The sequence below is a fragment of the Gavia stellata genome, chromosome 12 (assembly GCF_030936135.1).
Source record: "Gavia stellata isolate bGavSte3 chromosome 12, bGavSte3.hap2, whole genome shotgun sequence".
Taxonomy (NCBI): Eukaryota; Metazoa; Chordata; class Aves; order Gaviiformes; family Gaviidae; genus Gavia; species Gavia stellata.
This window is the reverse complement of record NC_082605.1, coordinates 6112781-6131307: the sequence shown is the minus strand read 5'-3', so window position 1 is coordinate 6131307 and position 18527 is coordinate 6112781. Positions and strand designations below refer to the sequence as shown.

Here is an 18527-nt window from a genome sequence, read left to right as displayed (position 1 = left end):
GAGTAGCAAATGTTGAGACCTGCGGGCACGTGGGGGGAGGCCGGAGTGTGAGCAGACCCTCACCAGAGCCCTGCCGCAGCCCCGCTCCTCGCTGGTGGTGGTCAGGGTAGTCGGGTTCATCCGAGGGACCCTCCTGAGTCCTCTCTGAACTGGGATTTACTGCGGCTCTGTGCCAAGATGAGGCGTGAAGATTTGGCTGGGGGCAGTCGGTACCACGGCTCTGGATATGGTGCCCGTAACTGCACGCCATTTTCCCTGCTCCTTGCCTCTCCAGGAGAGCACCCGGGGCTTCCTGAGCAGGCCCTGGCGCAGCCCCATGCTGCTGTCTGATGTCCTCCCGAGGGTCCCTGGCATAGCCCGAGCCCTGTGGCCATAGGGCTGGAGGCAGCCAGTGCTCGGCTGCCGCAGGGCGCGTGCTTCGTGCCACGGGCTGCCCGTTAACCTCCCAGTGCTGGGGCGAGGTACGAGGGCTCTCCCGGCTCCTGCGTGGCCGTGGTGGCTTGGAGACCCCTCGCCACCTTACCATGGTGCAGCTGCCCCCAGATGCGACCTGCTGCGAGGGGATTCCTCTCGCTGGCAAACATCCACGGATCCGGGCAGCTGCAGCACGGTGTTCCTGGTGCCCGAGTGGAGCCCCAGCTCCTCTCCCTGAGCATGGTGGGGCAGGGTGGCACCTCTCTGCCCCACGTACCAGCCCTGAGCACCCCTTAATGAGGGGCTGGGTCCCCTGGGCCCCGTCTGAGCCTCGGCCAAGAGGTGGTTGCAGAGATAGGCGTGACACCCTGACCACGGGGCTCTCCCGGGGACTGGCAGCAACTGGGGCTGCTCCAGGGCGGCCGGGGGCACCTGCTGTCCTGCAGCGCTGTGGGAAGGATTTCCTCCACCCCACAGAAGCTGCGAGGACGTGCAGGTTATCCAGGGGCTTTCCAAGTGGGGGGATCTCTCTGAGCCCTGAAACTCCTCTAATGTGGGACTCCCTCTCCCCCTCATCTGCCCTCCCCAGACCTTTCTCCCCTTCAGCACGTGGTTCTGCTGCAGAGACTCCCGTCTCGGTTTTCCTGAGCCTGGGACAGGGGCTTTCCCTGCACGGGTTAAATTCTTCTTTTGCTCCTGAATTTCTGTCTCCAAATGACCGGACGGAAGCAGCTGCCAGTTTGCGGCGGGGCTGCGGGTGACACTGGGGACAGCAGTGCAGGACTCTCCACTGAGGTTTTTGGACACTAAGGTGGATTTCTGAGCACAGCCCAGAGGCTGGGGCAGAGCCGCAGGGGCCTCAGGGGTGACCAGCTGCCCTCCGCGTCGGCACCCAGCCCTCCGCCCTTCCCCTAGGTGGGAGCTTTCCACTCCTGGGGACAGTCGGGCGAAGGCTGGGTACTGCTGTGGGACATGACGCCACGGGCGCGGGGAGGGCTGTGGCTGCTGCGTGCCCTGGGCTCGCTGGTCGTCTTGTCCCCCACCTCTGGCACAGCTCTCAGGGCATTGTGGGGGGCTGCAGGGTGGGGGCAACACAGCCCAGCCTGGCCCATGTTGGGCAGGATCCGCTGCGCGTTGGCCCCCCCGGAGCGCCGGGGAGGTTGATGGGGTGGCTGCAGGTACTCACAGAAAGTAAATGTTCCGGCAAGCAACGGATGGGGTTTCCACGGGGCTTCACTAGAAATTATGTCTATTTTGGCTTAGTGATGTCAGCAAACGGCTGAATGCAAGAGAGTTGCTGTTGGTTTGTGGATGGCTTCCAGGCCAAAAGGGACGAGTACAGCAAATACCTTCACAAATGGTGTTTCTGGGATGAATTTTGTTAATCCAGTCTTGGAAGGACCGGGCGGGGAGGGCTGGGGCGGGGGGCAGAGGTTAAAAGGGGAACGTAGTCCAGCTAGATTACAGTGGGGATGATGGCTCCTTGCAACTCAATAGAGCGAGTGCTCCCTTCGAAGGGACGACGGTGCGAGTGGGGGAGAGCAACCTCTGCTGCCTCCCGGACCACCACCATCGCCCGCAGCTGTGCTGTGGCTGTGTGGCTGCCACCTTGGTGGCACCCAGCGCGGAGCTGGAGCCCCTGGCAGATCCACGGAAGCCTGAAGGAATCCATCGCCGAGTCTCATTTTGGGTTTTCTGTTGTTTTGGGGTTCTTTTGGGTTTTTTTCCTTTTCTTTTTTACTACCGCCTTAGTTTGTGGCCTGTCTTTTTGTGGTTGGAAAGAGGAGTATTGCTAGCAGGGTGGGTCAGTCGGTTGGCCCCACGCATGATCATGTGCTTCCCTCTTCTCTCTGTCGAACGGGATGTGCTCACCTGATCTCCCAGAACAGAGACTTTGAACAATTTGTTGTTTATATGATGTATTTATTTTTACTTGTGTTTCATGTCATTTTTTAAAAAAATAATAAATTGTAAGTTGGTATAACTGCCTGTTGTTTCTCTCTCTTTTTTTGGTAAAATAAACGTCAAAATTTTAAAAAGCGGTGTGGTTTGAAGTGGATTGGAGCCAGGCTGGGCATGGGCATCTCTACAAATCACAGGTGCCCCGTTGCCGGAGCCTGGGCTCAGCAAGCAGCCATGCCCCGCTGCCTCCAGCAGCATTTGGGCTCCGCCGGCACCTCCGCAGCTGCCCGGGTGAGCACCCCACCAGGGCACTGCGCTGCCGGGGCTGCAGCGAGGAGCCTGCCGCCTCCGGAGGGGAGGGAGGCTGCGCGCGCGGGTGGCCATGGCCGGGCTGGATGCCGCCGGGTGTTGGCGAACCATTTGTGAGAACTGGCTGTTTCCCTTCTCCGTCCTCGGTGATTACTATTGCTGCTGATAACGATCGTCATTAAGGGCCAGGGGAAAACAAGGAGAATAAATATTCTGCAGGGCGTAAATAGTTTTGAGTCTCGGAGACCTGGTGCGAGCTGCGTGCCTTGGCCCCGGCGTGCCCCGTGGGGTGCACAGAGAGGCAGTGGGGACTGGCAGGGTTTGAGGTAGTAACAGCGAGGCATTTTCTGCAAGGGAAGCTGAGAGGTGTCTCAGAGCTGATGCCTGCGTGCAAGAAGGGCCCTGGAGAGACCAGGGAGGGAGCTGTGGGCGGCCCCAGCTCCCTCTGCCCTCTCACAGGGGCTGGGGGTGCCTCCGCACCCGGCCGTTCTTGCTGTCCGGGGACGGGTGCTGCCACTTCTGGTGCCAGGCTTTCTGCCGCTGCCTTTCCTGGTGCCGCAGGGCGTTGCAGTAGACATCCAGGCTGGTGCCCGGTGCCCCCAGGGCCCGCGGGAAGCCCTTGTAGCCTGGGTGCAGGTCAATCCGGGGCCGGGGGCTCTGATGGGTCCCTCCCAGCTCGGCCCCCTTGCTCCGTTTGTAAGGTGGCACCTCCATGGCCTCGTGCCTGATGATGCGGAGGCTGTATCGGGTGAGGGGCCGGGAGAAGGAGCGTTCCACTGCCTGGCACTCGTAGGTGCCCGCGTCCTCCCTCGCCAGCTGGCGGATCAGCAGCCCTTGCTCCAGCACCGAGAAGTGGCCGTTGTTCCTGACCTGGGGCAAAGGCACTGTGGGTCAGTCCGGGGGACGGAGCCACCCCTGCACCTCATCCCTGCCACCCTGTCCCCCATACCTCGCTCAGGCCTGTCTCCTCGCCGTGCTGCACCAGCCACCTGACAGTCGTCTGCGGGGAGCGCGCCAGGCACTCGAGGAAGGTTGAGTTCTTCTCCACCCCAAAAACTAGCTTCTCCGCAGCAGCGGTCCCTGCATGGAGGACGGGACAGGGGAAGGGGTGAGTACCCTGTGTGGGAGCTGTGTGACAGGCGGGGAGGGAGGGCAGCACGGAGCATCCAGCACATGGAGGGTGGCACAGGGTCTGCGGTGGACGATGCTGGTCTGGCTGGTGGGCACTGGTTTCCCAGCGCCATGCTGCCCGCCCTCCCGGGCACTGCTGGCCCCTGGGCAGAGCTGGCTGCCCGCACTGGGGCCCCTCGGAGAGGCTGGGACTGGCACTCACCCTCTGCGGTGTCCTGGCACTGGCTGAGCGGGTCAGACTTCAGCACGTCCTGGCAGCGGGCGCGCCTGTGGGAGAGCAGACCGGGCTATGGGGTGGCATCTGCCCCGGGCTGTGGGACCCCTCCATGGCAGAGCATCCAGGGAGAAGGGGAGGGCTGGGGGGACAAGGGAGGGCTGGGGGACAGGCAGGCAGGGTGGCAGTGGGGGTCTGGGCTGACAGATAAAGCTCCAGGGCTGGTGGCTTGTCCTTCCCTGCTCGGAACCCCGTCCCTTTGCAGGGGGACAGGAGGGCTGGCCCGAGCGGACGCTCACCTCTTCTCGGTGAGCAGGTGTGGGGCGCAGGTCTTGCTGTCCCAGGTGCAGTAGGGGTCCCTGGCCAGGCAGCAGTCGGTGCAGGTTTTGCCGTAGAGCTCGCAGCGGTACAGGGAGAGCTGGAGCAGCCCGTGGGTGCTGCTCACAAACAGCTCCTGCTGCTCGGGCAAGCAGAGCGGTGGCAGTTAGTACCCCCAAGCTGGAGACTGGGGCTAGCTGGGGAATGGAGCTCCCTGCCCCGTGCTGGCGTGGGGGCACTGGGAGACACAGGGAGTGGGGGGCAGAACCTGCCACCCCCCAGGCTGCCCTGGCAGGAGCCCGTGCCCTAAATGGGCAAGCCCCGAGGCCAAGGGACCCAGGCAGAGGGGCTGGGGCCAGCTGACCCCCGTGCCCTGTCCCTTGGCTGCTTTAGGAAGAAGCAGGAGGGAGGACTCACCCGCTTTGGTGACAATTTCATGTCCAGGATGGGAGAAGGCACCTGGAGGGGAAGGAGAGGGTGGCTGCAGCAGTGTCAGTGCCCCCCCGGGTGCCCCAGCATGCCAGTGGGGCTGGGACCCCAGGGTGGCAGGGTGCCAGGGCCCTGGCCTAGGTCGCTGGTCCCATCTCCACCCGCTCCATGCGAGCAGCCTGAGCTGGCCCTGCTCGGCACAGGCAGCCCAGGGCAGCCCTTCCTGGCAGCCATCCTTTCAAACCTGGGCTCAGCCCTCCCATTTTAGTTCGGGGTCCAGTGTGCCACCCCCATCTCCCCCAGGGACTGGATGGGGAGTTGGGAGATGACTTGGCTGCCAACCCCCTGGCTCCCCTCCATGCTAACAGCATCACCTGCCAGTCAGGGCAGGTGGGAGCCACCAGCAGCGAGGTGAGGGACATCCCTGATAGATGCTGCCAGAGCCCGCAGGGACGATGCCACGGGGCAAGGGGAGGCTGCGTGGTCCAGCCACTGTGGTCCAGCCACCGTGGTCCAAGCCCTGGCTTCCCCTACCTTAGTGACGCTGATCTCCTCCAGGCTGATCACCTCGGTGCCATGGCTCACCCCACCGGCCAGCCCCACCTTCAGGACTTTACCTTCATCTGTGAACGCAGCAGGAGAAGGAGCTGTCAGGGCTGGGAGCTGCCTGAGCCAGCAGGACTGGTGTGCCATGCAAGCTGCCGTGTGCTGACAGCGGCCCCAGAGCTGGGGTGAGTTCCCACCTGTGCCGAGGAAGAGCACATCGTAGTGCCGGCTCTCCATCTCCAGCCTGTGCACCAGCAGCCGCCGCAGCCGGTAGGGTACGTTGACCCTCACCAGGATGGGCTGGCGGCCCTGTGGGTACACGGGCTCCCACATGAGCTGGTGGGTGCGCATGAAGCTGATCACCTCGTCGGGGAAGTCCTTGGTGGACCGCAGGAGGGGGTCGTACGTCTCGCTGGGGCACTGCGTGGTGACATGAGGAGCTGCGTTAGGGCCAGGCCAGTCTGTCCTGCTCCAGCCCTCCCCGCTCCCCTGCCTCTTACCGTGCCCGGACGGGGATAGGGTACGCGGCCCTTGTATTCTACCCAGCGGTAGTCGAATCCCTCCTTGTGTGCAAAGGGGCCGCTGAAGGCAGCTCTCACGGCAGCCATCGAGTAGACACAGACGGCAGAGCCGCTGAAGACGCCGCTGGGGAGGGAGCGCAGGGCTGTCAGTGTCCCTGCCGCTCCGCAGGGGACAGGCACATGCACACCCACACCCAGCCTGGGAGTCACGCTCGGCTCCCAAGGGGTGACAGGAATCCCTTTGGCACAGCCAGTCCAGCCTGGGGGACCACCGGCTGTGCCGATGCCGAAGCCGGTGGTTTGGCAGACGGGCTGGTGAACCAGCAGCAGAGGAAGCAGTGAAATGGCTGGTGGAACTTCCAGCTGGGTGCTGGTCCTGCCCTTCTCCCCACCAGGACTCCCCGGCGAGGGGCTGGGAGGGCTGGACTGCCGCATGCAGGGGCTAGCCAGAGCCCCGCTCACCTGGAGACTGTGAAGAGGCCGAAGACAAGGGGGTTCTGGGGGTCCCGGGTGCGCAGGAGGAAAACATCCTCTGCAAAGAGAGGGGTGGAGGTGAGGCACCCAGGAGCCGGAGCACCGGTCCCGGGGATGCAGGTGAACATCCTTGGCTGGCCATCCCCGTGGCGAAGGGGAAGAGCAGGCGTGGCGGAGCAGCATTGTTCCCAGCTGCCGAGGGGGCTGTGCACTCACCGAGCTGGTCGAAGTGGGTCTCGGTGCCCTGGGGCCCGGGGATGGAGCACACCAGGCGGGCCTTGAGGAACGTGCTCCAGCGGTTGATGAGACTGCGCTTCCCTCCGACATCATTCTGCAGTGCACCAAGAGCTGGGCTCAGCCCAGTCTCTCCAAGCCTCCCCCACCACCGCGTGCTCCTCCATCCCCACAGCGGTACACCCCCAGCCCTGAGGCCTCTGCTCTGTGGTGGGGCTGTGGTGACAACCCCTCGCCTTGTGTTGGCCCCTGCTCGGGATGCCCTGTGGCCCAGAGGAGGTAAAAGCCCACCTGGTGGGACGACCGGCCGCAGCATGCTGGCCTGTGGTGACTGACCTTGCAGACCCGGGCCACCCTGGCGTGGATGTGCCGCCGCTCCCACTGCCCAGCTTCCATGGCCGTCTCACGGAAGAAGATGTAGACCTTGTCATCGTGCGGGTTATAGGTATCAGGTATGGCATAGGCGCCAACAAACGCGGGCTCTGTGGGGGGAAGGAGCAGCATGACATGGCCCTGTGCCCTGATCTGACCCTGTTGTACTGCCCTTGGAAGCCCTTGGGAGCAGTGCGAGATGCTGAGAGTCCGCAGGGTGCCCCATGGAGAGACTGCTACCCATTCCTGGTGCTCAGGCTGCAGAGTGCGTGCTGGAGCATGGGTCCCACCAGACGCTTCATCAGTGCTTCCCCGCGGAGAGGAGAAGGGGTTCAGACCGCTGAGCTCTGGACCCAGTGCTGGCCCCAGCCTCTCCCCAGCAGGCAGGAGAGGCCCCCCACCCCCCCACCCCACTGGTCCCCACACTCCTACCGTGTAGCCAGTGGTCCTGGTTCTGCTCCGTCCGGATGTAGCTCTGCTCGGCCCCATGGACCCAGGTCCGGAAGAAGGCAGCGCTGCTGCCCATGAAGTCACTGGAAGTGCCCGAATACAGCTCCCCATCTGCGGGGTCAGAGGGGGGCGTGGGTGGGTTGGGGTGCCGCTGCTGGAGGTACCCTGGCAGGATGTCCCTGTGTCCTCAGAGGCGCGGGGAGGGTGGAGGTGGCACAGCCTGGCTGGGAGCCTCCTCCAGACCCGTGACCCAGCACGGCTTCTAGCCCCCAACCCGCCTAGCCCTTCCACAGCACCGGTACAAGGCGGGCAGGCTGGTGACACCGCATACCCCCATGTGCGTGCCGTTCGATCTACACCCCCATTCGCAATTCTGTGCAGAAACCGTGAGGTCGGGGTGAGCCGGGGCAGGACCAGGCTCCGTGGGATGGCTCCTCTCATGCACATCCACTCGGGCACTGGTCCAGGACCACAGCCACGCACAGCAGAGCTGGGCACAGGCACCGCTGCCATTGCCTCCCAGCACAGACCATTCCCAGCACTCCCACCTTCCAGCATCGCCTCTGCTCCCCACTCTTACCGATGAGGAGCCCTGTGAAGGGTTCATGGGGGCTGTACGGGCACCGTCCTCGCCCTGATTCCAAGGAGTGGGTCACCAATCGCATGGGGGGAGCCCTGGGACCCTGCCGGAGCCAAAAGGGAGAAGTCAGCCCGGGGGGAGGCTGGAAACAAGCTGGGCTTGTGGAGAAGAGTGGGAAGGAGGCCGGTGTGCTCGGCTCTGCAGCAGGTCCCTCGAGCCTAGACGAGGTCCTGTCCCCACGAGGCACCCTGGCACTGCCAAGCCAGGGCTGCTTCTCGCCATGTGCAGCAAGGCCATGCAGGCGGCAGGGACTGTGCCAGGCTGGCTGGTCACTCTCCCCAGTCTCTGGGGATCCCTCTTCCCCCAACTCACTGGGGAAGAGGATGGAGACATGCTGGGGGGGTCTCTTGCCACCTTCTGCAATGGGCACGTAGCTGGCCAGGGTGTGCCTCACCTTCCCCCTGGCTCCCAGCTGGATGAAGGCACAGACGGGCTGGTAGGAGCCGGTCCCGCAGGCGAACACGTGGCTCCTGTTGAAGGGCTGGAGGAGGCGGATGAAGTTGGCACACTCCGTCTGCTCGAGGGGAGATGTTTGTTAGTGGGCTGAGCCCAGGTCTGGGCACTGGTGCCCAACCCCTGGCACGTCTGCCTGGGATGCAGGAGCCCGGCCAGATCCTCCCCCGGCAGCCAGCAAGCTGAGCTTAACTCTGGCTGGCTCAACACCCTCGTCTCAGTCAGACCCAAGGCTCCCTTTCAGGGTGATGTGGGTGTTTAATAGCCATGGCAAGCTGCAAAAAGCCACGAGCCGGGTGCTGCCAGCCCTGCTTACCTCCACGTTCTTCCCCGCCAGCTGGCAATGCTCGACTTGCTCCCTGGAGGCTGGCCAGAAAATCTGCAACAGAGACCCCACCGATGCAGCCCCAGCTTTCCTTCACCTGCCTGGGTCGGCTGGCTCCCGCGGGCACTGGTGGGAACGGGCTCAGCCAAAAGTTCATGCCAGGCTCAGGTGCATAGTGAGGACATGGGGCCGCTCTGCGACGGGTCCGACACCCCCTTGGGTCCCCAGGGCCCAGCCGAGCTCGGCAGGCAGCCTGCCAAATAGGCTCAGAGCGAACCTGGCGTGGGGACAGAGCCTGGGTGGGCCACGGAACGCCCAGTCGGTGGGCAGGCTCTCCTGGAGCCCGGCCTGTGGGAACGCCAGGCTGCAGCGCCTTAATGGGCTTTCCTTTTGTTGGGCTTGAGCTGCACACCCTGCCAGCAGGATGTCTTGGGATGACATTAGCGGAGTCGCTGCTGGAGCTGTTTTGGCTCTCGCAGCAGCAGCAGGGACTAGGTGTCATAGCAGGGCTCCGGGCACTGCCCTTCCACCCGCGCCCGGGGTCCACCCAGGTCTCCTCTCCTGGCCAAGCCGCCCTGTCCCTTCCCCGGCGTCAGCCTGTCCCAGCGGGGCTCAACGCGGCCAGGGATGGGTTGGCCCCACTGATTGAGACATCCTGGTGTAAATGTGTCCCCGGTGACATGAGGGCAGCCCAGCTCGGAGCACATCCACCTCCACGCCCCGGCACTGGAACAAGGAGCGGCTGCCGAGGAGGAAGAGGCCAGCCTGGCCAGGGTCACACTCACACCCTTCTCCCAGCACTGACCTTCTCAGGCTCTCTGCTGGGATGGTCCAGGTGGAGCAGGAAGATGTGGTTTTTTGCTCCCACCATCAGCCAGGCCCTGTCTTCATCCACCAAGAGGGCTTGGAAATCCAGCCTGTCCCCTGAGGCCAGCAGCAGGCGAGAGCTGTTGGATTTCAGAAGATCTAAGGAGCACAAGGTGGGAGAAAGAGAAACCCATCCGTAACACAGCAAGCAGGCAGCGGCCCCGCACTCCCCCTCTCCGGGGCAGCTCTGGCTGCGCCCAAGGGAACACAGCTTTCCTGCCACTGCCTCGGCAGAAAAACACCACCCTCCCTGCCCAAAGCTCCTCCTGAAGCCTCCTCCCATGAGCCTACCTGGAGGAAACTCTGAGTCACCCCACAAAGAGGAGAACTCCCCTGACCTTGCCCTGGGCTGGTTTGCAGGGTGCGGGGCAGGACCGTGGTCCAGCCCGAGGAGCCCAGGTTGCTCAGCTTCCAGCCTGCCTTTCAGAGGAGCTCTTGGAGCCCCAAAGCCCTCCGTGGGGACAGGGCTGAGAACAGAGGAGACTCGTTTGCTGTAACTCCCAGCATGTTTTCCCCAGACGTCAGGTCGAGAGAGTTTATATAAAAAAGGTTTTGGCTGTTGGCCGGGGCGAAGCATCTTTCCAAGGAAAAGCTGTGTGGAAACACAGCCACCACAGCCCAGCGCAGACACTTCTCTCCTCCGCCTGTCCCCAAGCCTTTGAGTCTGTGAAGTGTCTGCTGGGCTTTACCCCAGGCGCAGGGACGGGCAGGCGGGTGGGTGCACCAGGGTGGGCAGGCGGATGGGTGCAAAGGGACAGACAGACAGACGGATGGCCTGTCCCTGGGCCAAGCAGCTTGTAAGGGAAGGCCCCAGCTGTGTCCCGGGTGCTGCTCTGACCCTGCCTCCACCACCCCACATTTCCCCCTCTGTGTCCTGAGACACAGCCTAAACCCACCGTTAGACCGGCTCAGGAAAGGGGCTTTTAAGAGCACCCATTTGGCACTGGTGGAGGGAAGAGCCACCTTGCCGAGGGGCAAAGCGTGCCACGGACATGGCAGGGCAGCGGGAAAGGCTCTGCTGTTCAGGCTGCAGCTCCTCCCGTGCAGAAGCCCGGGGATGGCCAGCATGGCCCCTCCGGCACAGTTGCGGGCGTGTGGGTGCGCAAAAGGGACAATAAGCTCTTGTCTCTTGGTTAACCACTCCTGAAACAACATCCCTGGGACCCGCGTTGGTCCGTGACGTGCAGCGCCAGGTTCTGGGGCTGGCTGCCGGGGCGAGCATCCCCCAGCATCGCAGGGGCGGCTGCTGCACCGGACACGGGATCGCAGCAGCTGCCGCCCCGGAGAGCGCCTGCTCCCAGGGATCAAGGCAGGAAGAGCGGAACTAAGGTGGGCCTTAGAGCGCCCAGAAATCATAACACATGGTTTTCCTCTTCAGAGGTGGTGGGATCTGGCCAGGGAGAGGGTGAGGGCTGGCTATGCTGGCAAGGCTGCTCTTGGCTTTGGCGCTGTGCGGGGAAAGGTGCCATGGGAAGGGGAGATGGAGATGGGCTGCTGCTGGATGGGGACTGGAGGGAGACGGAATGTGGCTGGAACCCAGGGTGATCCGTAAGACCTAGGCTGAGAAATTACCCCAAATCCTGCGGATTGAAGCAGTGCGCCAGGAACTGAGGGAGGGAAGCTGTGAAGGGAAGCCGGCGCTGGCAGGGTGGATGGGAGCGTGGACGGACGTGCGGCCCTGGGCGCAGGTGGGGCGTACGTGGGCACGGGCACGGCTCCCTTCAAAGGGAACCGGCTGACCCGGGAGGTTGCGTCTCTCTTCCTTCCACCCGGTTCCCAGGGCAGAGGGGAAGCAGGGCCAGTGCCTGCGAGCTGGAAATGCCACTGACGTCCGCTCGTCCCTGAGGGGAAGGACCTGCTGGGCCACAGGCAGCAGGCAGGGGTCCCTGCCCGGATCCATGCCGCTGCAGACAGGCTCGCTCCCAGCCATCGTTTCCTTCTCCCCTTCCGCCGGGGTCAGAGCTCCAGTTACTGCAGGACACAAATCCTGCTCTGCCAGGAGCCACTCCCAGCTGTGTCGGGGAGCTCCCGGCCCTTCTCCTGCTCCCACAAAAATTGTGCGCAGCCCCACTTCACTGCCCACTATCCCTTGGGTACCCAAGGGGTGTCCTCTGGGTGCCTCAGCTACGGCGGGGAGGGGGACAGATTCCCAAGCCATTTCCCACCAGCTGAATGGGATTAACAGCTGAATTCCTGTCCCTGCCTGCAGGCCATTGTCACCGCTGGGTCCCCAGTGGGCTGCTGTGCATTGCCCACCCTCCTGTGTCTGCCAGCGCTCCCGGGACCTGCCCAATCCAGGGGGAAATGTCAGGCGGGGCACTGGGGAGTCAGGTTGGGGTGGGAGGGAAGGTCAAAGGTTCATCCAATACATGAGTGTAATTAAGCAGAGCGGGGCACGGCTCGTCCCAGGGAACGTCACCCGCCGGTTACCCTCTGACCTGCCCCAGCCCTGTCTGAGGACAAGGTCAAGCAGGATGATGGAGGAGCCCTCCCTGCTGCTGTGATAGCATACAGGAGGACGCAGGAAGGACTCCCTGCCCTACGCTGGCACCGTGAGACCCCTGGCAGCGTCAATGACCATGAGGCTCTCAGCCTGACTCTGTGGCAGGGTTCTGCTCCCTCACCAAGGAGACATTGAGTGCTGTGGATCCAGACCCCGTACGCAGGAAGCCGCTGTGCACAAACCAGCCTCTTCTTGCCCCCAGTCCAGCTATACGCACAGGGCATTTGACCCAAACCCCGACCCTCGGAGGCAGGGATCCAGGCGGTCTCTGCAGCAGCTGCGTGGTGGCTAAACTGATGGGTGAGCCCGGAGAAACATCCTCTCCTTTGTGCTCATTATCTCCCAAGGCCACGGTGTTTTGCTTTATTGTTGAGGCCACTGTAACCGCCTTGTCCTATCCATCATCTCTGCCTGCCCCTTAGCCACAGCATCCTCAGTGCAGGGCGACCCTGGGCTTCCTGGGGTCACAGCCCGGCTGTGCCGGGGGGCTGTCCTCCCCCCTTCCCCCAGCCATCAGACAGGGCAGACCATGGTGGAGATCCCTGAAGCCCCAGGGGAAGCTTGGTGTTAAATTGGGCTCCAGCCCCTCACTGCTGTCGGCTGATAAGAGACGTGCCAGCGCAGCTTTTGGGACCGATAACCAGAGCCCCACCAGCCTCCCGCTCTCCTGAGCACTTGCTGCACGGTGATGGCTTCTGGGTCGCGCCCGGCTGGGCTGGCTGTGGATCAAAGGCTGGCAGGAGACCCGTTTGCCAACTTCTAGCTATGCCTGCCCTGGATTAGTACGGTAAGAGGAGCTGGGAGGCGTGCTGTGGTTTGGCTGTGTAGCTGCACTGCTCTATGGCCTCAGAAAACAGAGGGGCTCAGCTCCGGGCAGCGTCAGGGCTGACCCAGCCTGACCCAGCTTACCCGGAGGCTGCCTCTCGCGCGGCCGTGATTGCCGGCATGCTATTATAAACCTCCTCCTCGCCTCCTTGGCAGGGTGGGAGCCGCTGCTGTTGTTCCTGGCCCCCTGCCCCGTGCCCCATCCTTCCTTTGCTCTCCCAGCCTTCGGTGCTGTCATTTCCTTCTCGCAAGCCTGTTTGCATCTTCTCCCCCCGCTCCGCTCCCCACCAAGAGCTCTGCCTGCCTCCCCCATGCTGGGATCTGAGGGCAAGGCTGATCCCGTAGACAGATGCTCAAAGGCCTCCTTTTATTTTTTTTTATCAAGGGGTTTTTAAACCTAAACTTCTCAAGGCATTGTGTCCTTGAACCTGCCCCGTGCTGTCCGTGAGTCACATCCCCTGCCATTGTTCGCATTGTCCTTGAGCCCTCCTGAGGCTGGGAGCTTCCTCTCCTGCCTCTGCCCAAGACTTGAGGGCTTTTGGCATGTCTGGCCCCAGCACACTGTGGGGCTTTGAAGTCAGCAGTCCCCCTGCGCTCCCACTGCCCCAGCAGCCCTGCTCTGCCTCCTCCAGCCCCAAGGAAAGGCAGACCCTTGCACCGTGTTTCCGAGCCGGGCTATCAGCGAGGACCACCTCCCTGCAGGGATATCCTGCATCCCTGGGAGGTCCAGCCCTCGCCAGCCACAAGCCGGGGGCATCTTCCCCGTCGCCGGTGGCCGCTGCCTGGAGAGCAGCTTCTCAGGGTGATGGAGCAGGCCAAGAGGATGGCCCCAGGCCTTTGAGCGCGATGCCCATGGGAAAGCATGGGTGCCGCCTCAGAGGTGTGGAGAAGGGCTGGTTGAGCCCTGCCGACAGCCACGTCCGGGGCAGCACCGGGGGTGTACTGAGCTGTCTGTCCTTCAAAGCAACTTGCTCTTTTTCACATAGGAGAAGCTGAAAGCAGGTAAATCGGCCAAGTCCATGCTGCAGGTCCATGGCAGGGTGACCAGCTGCCAGGCTAGCAGGGCTCTGCTCTAACCGCTCAGGTCATTCCCCTGCAGAGACCCTTTCCCTGGAGACTCCCCTTTTGCACTTCCCTGCTGGGTCTGTACTGTGCTACCTGTCAGTCTGCTCCTGTTGCATCTTCAGATGAGCGAGAAGAGGCCCCCCCTTTGCATCAGGCACAAGAAGAGCAAACTGTGCCTCCCCTGAGGAGCTCATAATCTAAACAGACAAGACAGATGCAGGGGGGAAGGGTAAAGTGCAGCAGGGAAATGCTCTACAACGGATCAGCCTCTCGGCAGGAAAGGAGGGGTAAGGGCAGAAGGGCTGAGCTGGGGCAGGACTGGGCTGGTGGGAGGCAGAGGAAGGGGCCGACAGCACTACCTGGGGCTCAGTCTCCCTCTTGCACCGTGAGCGTGAAGAGCTGGGGCTGCCCAGGTCGGCTCCAGCTGACCATCTTACACACCGTATAAGATGCCCAGAGTGAGTCTAGGCAGAAGGAGACATCCCTGCCGGTCCCGACGTTGCGCTGGAGCAGGGATCTCAGATCCCAGCAGGGCGTTCCTTGCTCAGCATCCTTCTCCGATGCCAGCAGCGCTGGTGCAGCATCCTCAGGGGCTGTGCTCGGGGCTGCAGCCACGAAACATCCCAAGGGCCCAACGTGTGGAGATGCTGCAGCCACAACGGTGGGGCTACTGCCTGCCTCCCCCGAGCCCTGGCCGCCCCCTTCACTCCCTGACTGCAGGACGCTCTCCCAGCCCTCCCAAGCAAGGCGCAAACCCCAAGGAAATCTGCCTGGGCGGCCGCTTACCTTTGTAGGCAAGGCGAAGGCGTGGGGCGTGCTGCTTCCATGCCTTGCTGCTGCCCGGCTGCTGCAGGAGGAGGCAGAGGAGGACTGCGGCGAGGGGCAGCCTGTGGCCGGGGGCAGCTTGCATCCTGGCGCTCGGCAGCGGGGACGGGGTGGCTCACCCTCACAGCACCATGGTCCAGCAGCGAGACGCTGCCTCCGCCACCAGCTGCAAGCAGAGAAGGGGAAGGCTGCACCACGGGGGGCTGTGTGTGGGTCAGAAGCCTCGTCCCACCAGCCCCCGGCTGGGGACGGTGCTCGAGGGACCGCGAGTGACAGCTCGGCAGGTCAGCTCATCCCCGAGAAGACGTCAGGCCAGCTGCCTGCCAGAGAGGAGCCACCAAGAGCAAGTGTCCAGCCCCCTGCACACCCACAGCGCTGGAAAATGAGCCGGGGCTGCTGTGCAGCCTGCTGCGGGGGGAGGTCACAGCCACGGCGAGCTCTGCACGCCGGGGCGGCGAGGCACAGGCTGGGGACCCTGCAGTGCCCGCCGCAAGCGCCTCGTCAGCGTTTATCTGAGCGGAGCACCTGCAGGCTGCCAGGGGGCCGGGGGCCACCCCTCCCCGGGGAGCGCGGGCTGGGGGGAGACAAGGCTTGTCTTGAGGAGCCCGTGCAGCCCGAACCAGCCGGGCTGGGAGGGAAAGCGGGGCCCCAGGAGGTGGACGCCTTGCTGGCTGGGCTGCCCTCGCAGCCTCAGCAGTCACCGATGGTTCTGGTAGGGTGAGGAGGATTTCTGAACATCTCTCTTGCCGCGAGCCGTGCTGGTCCCAGCCGGGACACCCCGCAGCCTCCACCTCTGGGAGCTGGCAGAGCAGCTGGTGCTCACAGGGCCAGTTTGGATACTGGGAAACGCAGCTGTGGCTGGGAGACCCGCTCACCAGCTGCCCCTTCTGCCCCCTGGGAGCTCCAATATGTTTCACATGAAGGGAATTCGGAAGACCAGCTATTACAGCCTGCCTAGGGGAGGGCTGCGGTGCAGTGCCGGCATGTCCACGGCATGCAGTACTCAGGAACACTCGGATCTGAGTATCCCGCAGATGACTGACATGAGGGAAGAGGCAGGTAGTGCGTTGGGAGCTGTACACCCATCAACAGGCTCTTGGAGCTTGAGCATCCTCTGCTAAATATCTGCTCAGACTGCCAGTGCTTGGCCAGAGCCCAGTGAGGGACCTCTAACGTTTGTCTTATCTCAGCTTGGGGTTAAATCTTGTCCCTCTTACTGAAGGGGGAATTCATGTTTTGGAGTGCTGTCCCTAAATGCCACTTCTGTGAACCCTTCAGCATCAGCTGCAGCTGCCTGTGTACATGATACATCACTCTGGCCGGTGGCTCTGCAAATTGCCTGGTCACTGCAGACCTCTCCAAGGCCACCAGCATCCGTTGGCTCCGGGATGCTGCCCGCTGGAAGGACTCTTACATTTACACCCCCTCAGAGGCACACAGCCTCATCCGCAGCTCCACACCTCCCGCGGGGAGCGGGGCTGGCCTGGCAGCTCTCAGAAACTAATTCAGGCAATTTAGATGCTTTTTTCCTGCTTATAAATGTCTTGGTGCCTAAATGGCAGCTCTGACTAACTCCCCCTCTTGCTGCGTATTAAGTTCTTTCAGTTCCAGGGCTGAAAGATTGAAAATGAGCTTTTTGGCTCATTCCTGGCCAGAGGCTCTTGGCACAGGGAGCAGGGGATTTCTGCCATCCCAGTGAAGGGCTGTGTAGGAGGAATGGTGCAGCCAAGCCTTTCCAACTGCCTTGGTCTCTGCCTTCCACAAGAAGGAGCACTCGGCTCTGCTTCGGGAAGGAGGTTTCGGGCTTGCGGAGGTTGGGGGTTCTCTCCCTCCTGGCAGACGGGGAGCAGGCAGCAGCCCATGGCCAGGCTGGGGTGCAGCCCCTCCCCACAGCTCCTCTCCTGCCCGTTCCCTGCCCTTGCTGCCGCCTTGCTCTCGCTCTGGCCAGCACAACCTGCTGTGCTCCGGAGCCTTCCTCCGTCCCAGGAGACCTGGCACCACTCTGGGACCTGGATATGACCTCGGGGTGGAGGCTGTGCCGTTTTCTGTCTCTCTTTGGTTTGGAGCTGCTTTCTCAACCCATCTATTGCTTTCCTGGGCAGACTTTTCGAAAGGCCAACCACTGCCTAGGGAAAAAAAAAAAACCCAACCCAAACATGATGGGTTTAGCTAGGTTTAAATTGCCCGTTGCTTGACGCATTGATCGTGGAGAGGGGAGGTTCCCGGGTAGGAACCCCACCAGCCACACTGGGGATCTGCTAACAGGCAGTGCTGCCCTCGCTCCCCCCACAAACACCTTCCCAGCAGACAGAGACGACGAGTGGCTTTCCTGTGCTGGGGATGCTCCAGCAATTTTAGCTCTTCCCAGTGCTCAGCTCTGCAGCAGAGTCTCCCAGACCTGTCCTGCTGACTTGCAGCCATGCCCTGAGCGAGCACTGCTATCCCAGGGGTCATCGTAAGGACGTGCCCGGGATTTGACAGGGAATATTTTTTTTTTTGGCCAATGTGCATTCGGTTGCTGGAGGAGTCAGGAAAATGCTGGCCTCTAATTGCAGCGTTCTATAAATGGAGCAGGGCCTGTGCTAGGCTTAGGTTTGGGCTAAGTTGGCCCTGGGAGGAACCTTTCATGACCCGGAGCTCCAGGGGATGCCAGGGTGGGTTGGGATTCTGCAGATGGCAGGCAGGGCACCGCTCCTGCCTCCGGGACACGCTCATGCATGGCCGCGGGGTGAGCTTTAGGGAGCAGCGGGGATGCTTCACATGCCTGCAGCGGGGCTGGGGCGGTGGGGCAGGCGTGCACGCTCCCATGTACGGCTTGGTTGTACCAGCGCTTCGTCTCCTCGCCCTGGAGATGCCGAAGGCAGGTTTGATGGTGGCAGGAGCAGCAGCCACACACAGGAGGAACCCAGAGCCCTGGCAGAGCGGGATGCAGGGACAGAAAAAGCGGGGATCTTGCTGGAGGGGCTCAAAGTGGGCAAGGAAAGAAAGAAATGTCAGGGGATAACTTCCAGTAAGAAAGGCTTCCCTTACACATCATGCTTTCACCAAGCCTTCGGGGCTCCCTGCCATTGTGCCCAGGCAGCGGTGAGGGACTCGGCATGTCCATCCCCTGATGCACACCTAAAACCCCAGCAGCAGCTCCCGACCCGGCTGTGCCCACAGCCCCTGGCGCAGGGACGTCCCTTGCTGTGCCAGTCGGAGCCGGACACTGGGGGAAACAGGCGGCAGGGTCACGTCCCCCGCCTGCAAACCTCTGCCCAAATCTGCCTGGAGGTGAAGAGCTCGGCAGAGTTTACACTGAGAGGGGGAGCGCGGGTGTCTAGTGGATGGAAACAAGCTGCGGATGATGAATCCAGGGTTAAATTAAACACTCCCGACAGCTTTAAATAATCAACTGTCCAGAGCTGCAACTATTTCTATCGCAGTTTGGAGAGGGAAGTGCTGATGAGGGCAGGCTGCTGGGCGAGGGGATGTCTGGGGGTTAAGATTTCATACCCCAGGCACCCCAGGGCCTGAGGAGGAGGACGTGGGTGATTGCAGCCCTGGTTTGGGGGGCTGGCAGTCACCAGGAGTGCATTGGAGTTAAGCGGCACGGGCGGTGACACCGCGGCGCTGGGCTGACTTTGCGTGGCAGCAGTCCACGGGATGCCCTGGTCCCAGCGGTTACCCTGTGCTCTCCCCTCCCTTCCCTTCCACTGGTGACCTGCACA

At 62.6% G+C, this 18527-nt stretch overlaps 1 protein-coding gene across 1 annotated transcript; it reads right to left on the bottom strand.

The window, feature by feature from the left end:
- Window positions 1–3056: 3056 nt before the first annotated feature.
- LOC132317959 (semaphorin-3D-like) lies at window positions 3057–14902 on the bottom strand. Its single transcript, XM_059823558.1, has 17 exons — window positions 14779–14902; window positions 9538–9698; window positions 8724–8786; window positions 8349–8468; window positions 7895–7997; window positions 7297–7425; window positions 6829–6974; window positions 6475–6589; window positions 6247–6316; window positions 5764–5908; window positions 5461–5683; window positions 5252–5340; window positions 4706–4747; window positions 4270–4427; window positions 3959–4023; window positions 3575–3705; window positions 3057–3495 (listed from the first exon to the last, which is right to left on the bottom strand). Exons 1-17 carry the CDS (start codon window positions 14900–14902, stop codon window positions 3079–3081), a joined length of 2301 nt encoding a protein of 766 aa, XP_059679541.1. The 3' UTR covers window positions 3057–3078.
- Between the last annotated feature and the right edge of the window lie 3625 nt (window positions 14903–18527).

What these genes read in the sequence shown, in the direction of transcription:
- LOC132317959 (XM_059823558.1), bottom strand. Translation starts at nt 14,902, where the DNA reads ATGCAAGCTGCCCCCGGCCACAGGCTGCCCCTCGCCGCAGTCCTCCTC. An exon ending in CCAGCAGAGAGCCTGAGAAG is followed by an intron (nt 8,787 to 9,537) that starts GTCAGTGCTGGG and finishes TCTCTGTTGCAG; the next exon opens with ATTTTCTGGCCAGCCTCCAG. An exon ending in AGGAGATCAGCGTCACTAAG is followed by an intron (nt 4,748 to 5,251) that starts GTAGGGGAAGCC and finishes CTTCCCCTCCAG; the next exon opens with GTGCCTTCTCCCATCCTGGA.